The following is an 11,869-nucleotide window of genomic DNA, read 5'->3' on the forward strand; positions in this document are numbered from 1 at the left end:
TATAATTGCAGATGACATTGGCTATGTGGGCCTTTGGGAAATTCCAGGACAAATAATGGCATTTGCTATACAAGTTCAAGGGGGAAAAAAAATTCAAGATCCCAAACACAAGACTTCAAGCACATTTCTAATCACAGCAAACAATCTCCTGACCTCCTTTAAATGGAGATCACTGTAACAAGTTTAAATTCCATGAATAATAAAGTAGGAGGCTCTAGTGTGTCCCTGGAAATTCCACTCAGTTTTCTACAAGAGCAAAATGGACATATGTCTCTGAGATATTTCCCATAGTTTAAAAAAAAAAATCCTGCATGGAAACTATCACATTCCTGTTTCAAGGGCTGCTTTGGGGGGATGCCTCTCCAACTCTGGGTGGGATCTCAGTTAAATTATTTTCAGCACAATTAGATGGAAATTTCTAGGTTCCAAATCAGAAAACAGTTTTCACTCACCTCTGCTGTCTACAGTGACACATCTGGATGTGGTTCCCACCCTTTCCATTTCCTGGATGAAAGTAGAGACCTTTCACATCATGTGGCATTTATTTTCTGTCTCCCTGACTAGAATGGAAGCACCACAAATACAGGCATTTTGCCTGTTTTGCTCCCTATTGTATCCCAACAGTGTCTGATAGACAGTTGGTGTCCCCGGTAGGATTATGCTGAAATTAGACAAAACCTTGGGGGCACATGATTTATTAGGGAGATGATACCAGAAGTGAGAAAATGAAAATACAGGAGGAAAAGTGTTCAATAAATATTAACTACATGGATGGAGAGAAGGGAGTTCAGTAACTGGCTTGCCCTAAGGAAATTCTATAGCAGTGGTTCTCTAAGTGTGGTCAGGGGACCATCACCACCAGCAGTAGCCTTAGGGAAATCATTAGAAATGCAGGTTTCTGGGCCCCACCTCAGACCTACTGAATCAGAAACTCTGGGAGGTGTTTGAGCAAGCCCCTTAGGTGATTATGCTCCATAACAACTTCATGTTCTCAGACATGCCTTGACCACAGTCACAAATAAAATGAGTTTCACCAAGTGAACTACACAGTAGCCTCGTGGGAAAACCACTGGGACACATCTAACCTGCAACTAAACGTTGCCTTTAGATTGCAGAAATGCAGCAGCCTCTAGAGTTGAGAAAAGGGGGACAGCAATCAGAGGCATCTCCCCACCAAGCGCCCTTGGCTCCCCACCCACCTCAACACGCACAGTCCCAGCACCCCAGGAGCTGAGTACAGATTCTGGGTTGAAAGAATCAGGTCCAAACCTTTCTCCAGGAAGGGGAAAGGCGGGAGGGGTGGGTGACTGCCCTCAAGCCTCAGGCTGGACAGTCTCAGTCCGCTGAGGCTCCAGGGACCTGTGGAGAAGCCTTGGCCAGGCGCTGCTTCTGCTCACTCCCCGGTTGCTGAATTGGGGTTGTCAGTAAACTCGCAGCCCCGGGAGAACTGGACCACTAACTAGCTGACTCTAACCCAAACGGCTTCAGGGCGGAGGTGGCTGTAGACCCCTAGGGCGCACTGGCCAGGGGCGCGACCCGGCAGGGAAGGGCGCACAGCTGCCGCGGCGCCTCCCGCGTCCCCACTCGGGGGGGTGAGTGACCAGAGCGAGTTCTTTATTTCAAAGACGGCGGGGACCGGCCCAAGTGTGAAAGCTGGGGAAGATAGGAGTGGCGGATGCCGATGCCAGAGGGTAACGGCGACTGGGGGGCTTCTGGGGACACTCGCTGGCGCCGCTTGGCGACAGGAGCTGCGGGCGCCGCGGGCAGAACGTAGCTCCGCTTGGAAGAAAACACAGCCCTTTCCCAAACTCCGGGCAAAGCCCAATAGCCTCATCCTCATTTTACAGCTACGTAAAGCAGAGTCCGCGACGCCCGCAGCCAGCCGTGGAGGAGCCCTTTCGCTGACCCAGGGACCCTTGACCTCGGGATCCTGGGATCTAGGGGCTGAGAACAAAGTTAAAAGACCAGAGCGGCTTGGGATGCTCCAAGAGGGGCCGACACTTCCACCATCTCAGAATTACACTTTGCTGACACCCAGCACTGTCTAGTGCCACCCCATCCTATCCCCGGTTTCCTTTCCGGCGCCTCTCGTCCCCAAAGCGAACTACAGGCGCGCGGGCAGCTTCTCCATCCCGCAGGAGAGTTCCATGCCTAGGTCTCCCACCCCGAAGACAGGGAGCTTCGCGCTAAAATGGGCAAGGGAGAGGGGGTGCACGCAGCTGGGGGAGGAAGTCCCCCCGACCGAGACGCGGCTAACGCCACCCACCCCGCCACCCACCCGGCTCCACATGGCCATTGCCCCCTCTCTCCCAGCAGCTACCTCAATCTTTTGTCGCCCTGGCGGCCGCCCTCGGAGCACGTGCCGCTACCCCTCTGCGTCAGTCCTGTGTAAACAGATGACTGGCCAACGACTCAGGCGGGGCTATTTAAGAGGCAGCCTCCTGCCCGCCTACCTTGAACTTGGCTCAGCTCCCCGGCTGCTCTGGCTGGAACGCGAAGCCGGCTGCGTACTACTCCGAAGGTAGGTTCCCGGCTCTCAGGGATCCAAGTGTCCTCGAAGAAGGGTTCTTCACTTCTGTTCCCCTTCCATTTCATTTTACTGTTTTCTGTGTCTTCTTTCCGACAGCCCGAAAGACATTTCTCCAAGTCACAAAGGGCAGTGCGGGCTGGGTGGGTAAGGATGGTTTACAGACTTCTACTCGCTTGCTTTGTTCCCCAACGCAGGCGACGCTGGAGCATCTATTTGCTCGGGTTAGCGGGCAAATTGCGATTCGCTAGATGTTATACAGCGGTCCAGTGAACTTTGCAATCTTTTCAAATAAACTACCGAGAGGTTTTCAATTTAAATTCATTTTCTGAATACTGCGGGAAAACTCAAGGTTTGGGGGATAGAACTGTCCCAGTGTTTTATCTGCGCGGATCTGAAACGCAGCGGTGCTTGGCGGACGCCGGAGGACTGAGCGCAGATTTCTGATTTTTTTAAAACCCTGCATGTGTTTTACATAGTTGCTCACTGCCAATTCCCATTTGCACCTTGAGGAAACTTGAAAAATACGGCTTTTATGTATTGGTCTCATCTTTTAAACAATGCTTCTCAGTTTTTCACCATTTATTTCCCGGTTTGAAGCGTCTTAGCTCTCTGGTAATGTGCCTCTTTTCTTCAAGTCTCTTATTTTTCCTACAGAGTCGTCCCTTTCGGATAATTTTCACCTGTCTTTAATCTCTTGTTTTTCCAGGTAGGAGAAGAGAGACGACGCTGTAACACTTCCTCAAACTAAAGGAAAACATAAGACATTCTTTCTGCTCAACAGGGCAGAGGACAGGGTCTCTCTCCGTCCCCCGCACCACTCCGGGTCCCCGCCTGCGGTTCACCCCAAAGAGAACGCGGTGCGCCCGAACGCGCGTGCTGGGGTCACCGGCTCCCTAGTGCTGGCGGATCCGGAGTCCCGCGCCTTTGCGCTGAGCCCCCTCCTCTGTACCTTGGGTGTCCGACCCTCCTCAGGAGGCCATGGATGCCGCACCTTTTCGTTCACGTCCCCTTCCCTCTGCTCCCCGCAGCCATGAACCGCGGCGTGTGCCTGTGCTTGCTGATGGCCGTCCTGGCGGCGGGCGCCCTGGCGCAGCCGGTGCCTCACGCGGACCCCACGGGCCCTCGGGCGCAGCAGGCGGAGGAGGCGCCCCGCAGGCAGCTGAGGGCGGTGCCGAGGGCGGACGACGAGCCCCGAGCACACCTGGGCGCGCTGCTGGCCAGGTACATCCAGCAGGCTCGGAAAGGTACGCAGGCCGCCTCTGTCCCTCCCTTCTGCCTCCAGGCCTGACCTTCTTCTCTACCATCGGGCTAGTGAAGATGGGTGACTCCTGGGGAGCGAGGGGGTACCTGGGCAACACGATAAGGTGAAAGGTTTTTCACTTTCTTTTCTCTGATTCTGCTTGCCCCAGACAGTGCAGTTTTCTGTACCTCCTTTGTAGCAAACTGAGAGGGAAGGGGCAGGACTTAATTTATTAAAAGAAAGCTTTCTTTAAACTAATTTTTGGCACTGTGTTGCTGTTTAGGTTCAACATTTTGTAAAGATATTAAAAGATGATTACTGAGCAAATTACTAACTCGGAAAGAGTTTGCAGATCCACTAAACACCCTCTACTGTAAATATAAACGACCCAGGAGCTGCCCAGCTACTGCATTTGGAAACCCTCTAGCAGGCAATGGTCAGTGCTAAGAATTCTTGAGAGCTGACAGCAACAGTCTAAGAAGAAGTGACCATGTGTCGATTTTCATGGAAGTATGTAACAGGAAGAAAGAATCAGGAGCAGTTTTGAGTCCTCTTTTAGCAGTGGTTTAAGATGATGACCCAGCAAGAGATGTGTTTATTTTTACTCTGCTGTTGGAGACACAGACCTAACTGCGGCAGGAGCTAAACAAGTCACACTTACCTCAGCATCAAAGTCTTTCTCTAGGAATAAAGTAATTCATCAGCTCAGTAGCTGAGTGGCATACGGACAGCCCTGTCCCTTTCCAGGGCCTGACTGTCTCATCTGTAAAGAGGGCATGAGGTGGGCTTCCCCTCGGCTCCTTCTAGCTCTTCATGAGACTCAGAGGGAGGCTCATTCATCTCTAGGGTCCTTGGAAATCATGATTTGAACTGGGACAGATTTTTTTCCTATCAGCTTTATCTAAAGTGACACTAATGGTGAAGCCGTGTTTTAAATTGGACCAATATGGCTGGATGATAAACCAGCAAATGCTGCTGGGAGAGGTGGGAGGTGGGCTCCTTTCCCACAAGGCTCTCTTAACCTGCTGGGGTTCTGGGGGCCTGGATTTGAACTTTAACTTGTGGCTTGATGAGATGGGGAGAAAATAAAGGATTTGGCTCTCCAGAGTCTCCTACAATTCCATAGGAAGGTGAGAAGGGACCTTTTTGACCAGGGCATTTCAGAAGGAAAAAAAAAATAGAAGATGATGTATTACATTTCATCCTCTTATTGGGGGATTGTCCCAACTACCATCTTCTATTTTGCTTTCCTCCTAATTATATTGAAAGATGTGGAAATATTAGACAGATGACAGAGAATATCTGAAAATTTGGAGGTTCCTGCTGACTGTCTGAAAGTAGTTTAAAATCTGTCCTTGGATATGGGTTGAATATCCTAGGTTTTTCATTGACCATAATCTGGAAGCCCCTTCCTACCTTCAGGAAAGATCCACCAGAAACAGTTCTGGGAAAGAAGCCAGTTTCCAAATGATTTCCCCAGAACCGACACTTCACAGTGACTTTATACCACAACTCTTAGCTGGAAGGGCCTTCCTGCTGTCTTTTCTCAGCCCTTTGCCTTTAGCCTGCAGTGACAAACAAACCCATATGGGAAGAATCGTCACTTGAAACTTTAGCTGCCAACACCAAGGATCAGTGCTCGCTGGAAAAAAAAAAATCATTCTCTTCTATTTGATAAATATGAACTAGAAATAAGTAACTCCATCTATATGGTTTCTTTGTTTTATACGTTTTGAGATCACAGTGAATATTTACTCAACTGTAGTATATGCCATACTTAAAGATTCTAAATAAGATAATGCACCCTTTGGGGAGAGCTCAAGAGTTTATCGTTAAGAACTGTCTATGGAGATGTCAGTGATCTGAAGAGAGGGAATTCTATTAGTGTGCACCTCCCCCAAGCCCAGCACAGTCCAGTGCTCCATCTGTATTATCTCTCTCTGTCCTCACAATAATCCTGTGCAGTAGAGTGTGTTATCCTCATTGTGTCAGTGTGGAAGCTGGGGTTCTGGAAGACGGAGTGCCTAGATGGATAGCACATCTCGGCAGCAGAAGGGCTGGGAATTTATTCAAGTCCTGCCCTCCCCAGAGGGTCTGGAAGCCATTCAGCTTCCCAGCTGTACTGCTCATTACAAGTTTTAAAGTTTCAAGGAGCCAAGCCCTTCAGTTGTGTGAGCTGGTTGTAAGTGCCTGCTCTGTGTACACAATGGGGAAGTGAGTGAGGACTCTGGTAAATACACAGAACCGTGTGTGGCATGGGGAAATTCTGGGTGAAACAGGCACAGTTTCCACACGCACACGATGCCCCTGACCACAACCTCTGAGGTTGCTGCTCACCATGAAGCTGCCATGCTCCTCCCATTCGGTGGCATTCCAGTGGTGCCCAGCCCTTGGAGGGGGCATTCAGCAGCAACAGGCAGGAGGATGAGGCATATTTTGGTGTGACTGTGTACAGACAACTGGGTCTGAGAATTTTGCTGAATGAAGGGACTAATAGTTCATCTGAAAGGTGTTAAATAAACAGCAGAGGCTGATTTCCTCTGCATAGACTGACAATGCCTGCAAAAGAGCTGGAAGGTGCTGGGGGTGATGCTTAGTTCCAAGACTGAGAAGTAAAGGGGAGGGGAGAGAAAGGGGACAGGAAGAAAGGGTGGGGACACTGCTCTGTAGGGTTGTTTCTGATTTTTAATTTAGCTAGCTTTATTTGATTATCAGGATACCTGCTTCTGCAGTGTCATCAATAAATAAACTGTGCTCTGACTTGATGCAGCTTGTGAGCAGCAGTTGGCAAGGTCAGCCTTCAGAAGGGCTCAATGCCAGCATTGTGAGCAGTGGGGACACAGTGGCCCCCAATATAATAGGAATCATTGAGTGAGCCTCTACCCCTCTGCTCTTGAAGCCACCTGAGCTTTGCCCACTGAGATCCCTGAGGGACCATTCTTGCCCCTTGGTTTGTACAACAAAAGGTATGATACTGACTTTATCTCCAGGATGCCAGTGTCTATGGTCTGTGGGCCAGAACAGTCACATGCCTCATCATGGCCCTGCCCACTCAACATGAATCATACCTGGACTCATCCTGTTCCGAAGGACACAACTCCCATGCCCATGGGCCCATTTCAGGTTCAATGATTGCATGCTGGTCAAAATGGCTGAACTAAACTACCTCTGTTCTGCCCACCCTTCTTTGAGTGTTACTGAGATGCTAAGATTTTAATCTGCCGGTGTGCCTTTTTCTCAATATCATTTTCCTTTTTTTTTAGAAAAAGAAGGTAGCTTTCAAATTAATAATTTTAAAACAACATTTATCTAACAGTGAGATTGGATTCCATTTTAGAAAAGCCATTCTAACATCAAAATATTGTCATCACATTACCTTGACAAGAGTCAGGTCGGCTCAGGGATATTAAGGGGTAAATTTTTTTTTTTTTGCCCTGTAGGATCTTAGTTCCCCATCCAGAGAATGAACCATGCCCCCTACCTTGAGAGCATGGAGCCTGAACCACTTGACCACCAGGAAAGGCCCTTAAGGGGTAAACTTTAGAGATGGGTACTATTGGGGAAATCCTGCTACATAAGGGAAAACACCCCAAGGAGCACAAAAACCTAGGCAGGTCTCAGCTATGAAAGGCAAGAATAAGTTAATTCACCTAAATTCTTACAGATTGCAAACTACACCCACGACTAGAAAATACTACCCTCTCTCCAGTTACATAGACATGGGTCTTTCTTTTCTCTTAGGTTTTGGCCCAGCAATCTCACTCTCTTGATACCTCTTTGATACATTTAAGAAGGTGTATGTTACATCTTGCCTGGCCTTTTCTATTATTTGCCTTTACAATAGGAACTAGTGATGCTCTTAGATATAATTATCCTGTTTCCTTCCTCTCTGCCCCTAGCTCCTTCTGGCCGAATGTCTGCAATCAAGAACCTGCAGAGCCTGGACCCCAGCCACAGGATAAGTGACCGGGACTACATGGGCTGGATGGATTTTGGCCGGCGCAGTGCTGAGGAGTTTGAATACACCTCCTAGAAGATCTGGCCTTCAGCAGTGTGATAGGAAGCAACCTCCTGACTCAAAGGAGGCAGAATAAGAAAACAATCACACTCATCATTCGTCTCTGATGTCTGACATTTAAAGTATCTATTTATTAAGTTTTCAATGTGAAAAATCTGTCTGTATCATTGTCCAACACAACTTTGCACATTGGCAGAAATGTACAAAAAGACAACAAAATGTTTTCCTTATCTGTGATCCCCAGTCCTAATGTGTTACAATGCTATTAAAGTGATTTTCTTCTGTCCCTCTTTCTCTGTGTCTACAAATGGCAAAAGGTCCTTTAGTCTTCAGAAAGTTCAAGGAGGGATTCCTGACATATGGGACCCAAGGATGAATCCCTAAAGTCGATGATCAGAGAAAAGGGACCTGGGTTTTATCCAGCAAAGGCCCCAGGTGGCCTGATGCAATAGGACATGAAGCCCCAAAGGAGACAGGCATTGGAAAGAAAGGTAGTCAGTTTACTTTACATGGAACACTGCATTTTGGTTCCATATCAGTTGGACACCGCCCAGTGACAGTCTGGGAAGTAGATGGTAGTCTATGTGTTACTTTAGTTCTCAGTCTTTGATATGCCAAGTAGGACCAGATCCAAGCATGCATGGCTTGGGGTTGAGGCCTGGAGTTCATTAACAACTATAAAGGGGTTGCCTTCCTGAGCTACTCCCCCTCTCTCTACAATCTCCCCAGAACTTTCCAGTTCCCTGGGACTCTCCTTTTTGGTCCTCCACCCCAAAACTTGGCTCTGGTTATCCTGTTCTACCACACAAACACTCTCATATTTGGGCCCACGTTCAAGTCTGAGTAATGGAAGAACTGTGAGTGGAAAAAAGCAATAGGGGTTGATGAGACCCTCTTGAGAGCATAACTCCTCCGATCCAAGAGCCAGTTTCCTCTTCCTCAGTTTTGGCCTTGGCTCATGACTGACTGTTACCACTGTGGCTGTGTGTTGCCAGGGGGCTGTGGCATGAAAGAGAAGAAAAGAAAAATGGAATATTTATGCTCTCTGACCATTAGGAATTCCCTTTTTTATTCCTTGAGCCAGAACTAAGGGATATCTCCTGGACATGGGTTTGGTGTGCCCCAGACTGCACTTTTAGTCCTAGGTTATGTTAAATTCAAGAAAAGTCCCACACACAGTCTTCCAGGCCTGCTTCTACATCCTCTTTGCCCACCAGAACCTGGTAGTTTCTAATGGAACTCTAGGATCTTGATGAAATATTGTCTCAAGATGTGATGAAATTTAAAAACCCAGTCACTCACACCATCAGGGTATTCTCTAAGATTGGGTGCCTTATTTTTTTCATCTTAATTCTGAATACTTTACTATAATTTCCAAGAGTCTTCTGGTTTGGAAAAATCTCAAGACAGCACAAGAGTTACTGACAAGTGGGATATTATATCTAATCAAGCTCCAAGACTAGCAACTTTTCTACCTTTTCCTTCCCATGGCTCATATGCTGGTCTGGGCACATAGAAACAGGGAGAATTGGCAACGGTTCAAGCCTTTCCTGTCCTAACACTTCTGGACTGTAGCCAGAGTGACTCACATTGTTTGATCTTTTTCCAAGTTCCATTCTGGAAAGGATTCAACCGCTCTCTTTATCACCTTGTGTATACTGTTATAAGCCCTTCACTGGCCCAACAACATGTATGGAAGCACACCTGTATGTCAGGCACTATGCTGATGTGGCAGGTACAGCAACCAAGAGCTCCAGTGGGAGATTTACAAAATCACAGTACAGTGCTTCAGGAATTATGGCAGATACTAATAATACTCAAAGGCTGGGAGAGAACAGAGCAGCAGAGCTGGCTGAATTAAGGGGCAGGACATCTGGGCAGCTGCCCTTGGAGCCAGTCTCAAAGGGACATCTAATCACCACAGCAGCAAATCAGGTGTCAGTGAATTTCTTTTTTTTTTTTTTAATTTCTTTATACTTAGTTAACTGAAGAAATGGGCATCCATTCCTCCCCTACAGAGGATGACAATGCCCTCAAGTGGACAGTTTTAAAAAAAAAACAAACCACTCCTATGGTTCCCAGCTCCTCTCTGTAGAGAGTCGCACTGAAATCTGCAAAATTCAGGCCCACTTCTTTGCCAACCTGCTGATTAACCCTCCCAGTCAGCTGAAGTTTCAAAACTCGATAATTCAGGGCCCCGGACTGTTTATTCTAAGAATGGGTGATTTCTTTAAATCTTAATATTGGAACTTTTAAAATGACTGCCAAAAGGCTCCAGGGTTTGGAAAATCACTCAATGAAACTGAAAAGGGAACAAGAGCCACTGACAAGTTCTTTTCGTAGAATTAAACTCAAGGAAAAAAAGGAACTCTTAAATGTATTTTGAAGACAAGTTGGTAACTATGGTTACCTCTAATTAGTGAGCAGCTCATGGTTTCCAGATTTGAGTGGAGGAAAACTGAAATGAAAAACAATTCCAAATTAGTAAAAATGCTAAGTTCCATTGAGTGCATGTAATGTACTTTAGAAATGCAATTTAATGTCTGTTGAGTCTAGTAATTAAGAAGTTGGTCTTGCATTTTGGATTTTTTAATTTTATTTTTTTCTGTAACTTATTGCATGTTACAAAATATTGGAACATGACAGATCCGTTTGAAAAATAAAACCAACCAATTGATCCTTCACCATTAAGGGTTGAGAAGTACCACACTACATGTTCTTAAAGTTCCAGGGATTTGACACCTGGCTAAGCCCCTTGTCTTCACCCCTGTGTAATCTGCTGGTCAGAACTCTGGCCTTGACAGCAGCCTCAGAGGGGACCAGAGACTGGGCATCAGCTGATGCAAATGAAGGGATCTTCCTACCCAGTTCCGGAGCCAAACAACCATTTCTGTGGTGGGTCAGCCACTCATACAGCTGAGCACAGAAGGCAATAGCTTCTCACAGACTAGTGACCCAAGGGTGATGAACACCGGTGGCTGGAAGTTAGGCAACCAGGGGAGTGAGGAGTCTCATGCATGCTGTTCCTGTTATCCTGCTAGTCTACTTAGTGTCACAGGGGACAAACAGAAGTCTCTGGGAAGACCAAGGGTTTATGTACTGGGGGGCTTGGGAGAAAACACCTCTCTGGCTTTTCTCTTCTGAATAAGGTCGCTAAACGTTGACCTGCACTTGGGAGTCTCTGCTACCAATGGCCCCCAGTGCTGCAGCTGCCTGCCCCTAGAAAACCCTGTTGAATTCTGCCTTGCCCTGTGCCTTCCCTCAGACTGGGGCTCCCTAAGGGAGGGCTGTGTCTCCCCTTATTTTCTGGTTCCCTGAAGAAAGGTTGTTATCTCCTGCCCCCTGTAGTTCTCAAGGACAGGGTTGTATTTCTTCAGAGTGAGCTCTCTGAGGCAGGGCTGTATCTTGCCCTCAGACTGTGGCTCTTCAAGAACAGGGCTGTGTTTCTGTTTTCCTCATAGGAAGCATCTTGAAACAAGGCTGTGTCTCTCCTCAGACTGTGCTGATTTTTCTTCTTTTTTAAAAATAATTAACTAATTTATTTATTATTATTATTACGTTGGCTGCACTGGGTCTTTGTTGCTGGGGCTTTCTCTAGTTGCAGAGATCGGGGGTGCTACTCACTGTTGCAGACATGAGGCTTCCTATAGCGGAGCTGTGATTCTGGGGTAGGGAGGGGGGTGACGCTCAGTACTTGTGGCGTCTGACAGTGAGATCTTCTGTGTCTCCTGAATTGGCAGGTGGCTTCTTAACCATTGGACCACCAGGAAGTCCAAGAGCTGTGTTACTGAGAGTGGTTTCCAGAGGCAGGGCTGTTTCTGTTATCACACTGGGGTCCCAGCAGTCTTGGCAGGTGTTTTGTTTTCTTTTGGCTATGCCCCTCATATCTTTCGGGATCTTAGTTCCCGCACCACCGGTTGAACCCCTGTGAGGGCAGTGAAAGAGTGAAAGCAGCGAGTGACCCTGAGGGGACACTGTATCTCCCCCTCCCTGTGTCTCCTCAAGGGCAGAGCTGTGTTTCCTCAGACTGATGCTTTCTAAGGCAGGACGGTATCTTCCCTCAGACCGGGGGACAAACAGC

At 47.6% G+C, this 11,869-nt stretch overlaps 1 protein-coding gene across 1 annotated transcript; it reads left to right on the plus strand.

Moving 5' to 3' along the window:
- The first annotated feature begins 2,364 nt into the window (after window positions 1-2,364).
- On the plus strand, window positions 2,365-8,078 carry CCK (cholecystokinin). The gene is made up of 3 exons (XM_043442731.1): window positions 2,365-2,521; window positions 3,559-3,774; window positions 7,670-8,078. The coding sequence occupies exons 2-3, from the start codon at window positions 3,561-3,563 to the stop codon at window positions 7,801-7,803; spliced, it is 348 nt and encodes a 115-aa protein (XP_043298666.1). The 5' UTR covers window positions 2,365-2,521; window positions 3,559-3,560; the 3' UTR covers window positions 7,804-8,078.
- Window positions 8,079-11,869: the final 3,791 nt, after the last annotated feature.

Source organism: Cervus canadensis, chromosome 22 (genome assembly GCF_019320065.1).
Source record: "Cervus canadensis isolate Bull #8, Minnesota chromosome 22, ASM1932006v1, whole genome shotgun sequence".
In the NCBI taxonomy this organism is placed as follows: domain Eukaryota; kingdom Metazoa; phylum Chordata; class Mammalia; order Artiodactyla; family Cervidae; genus Cervus; species Cervus canadensis.

Bases quoted from the DNA above. Each gene is read 5' to 3' on its own strand.
- CCK (XM_043442731.1), top strand. From the start codon at position 3,561: ATGAACCGCGGCGTGTGCCTGTGCTTGCTGATGGCCGTCCTGGCGGCG. The intron at 3,775-7,669 runs GTACGCAGGCCG...CTCTGCCCCTAG, and splicing joins CATCCAGCAGGCTCGGAAAG to CTCCTTCTGGCCGAATGTCT.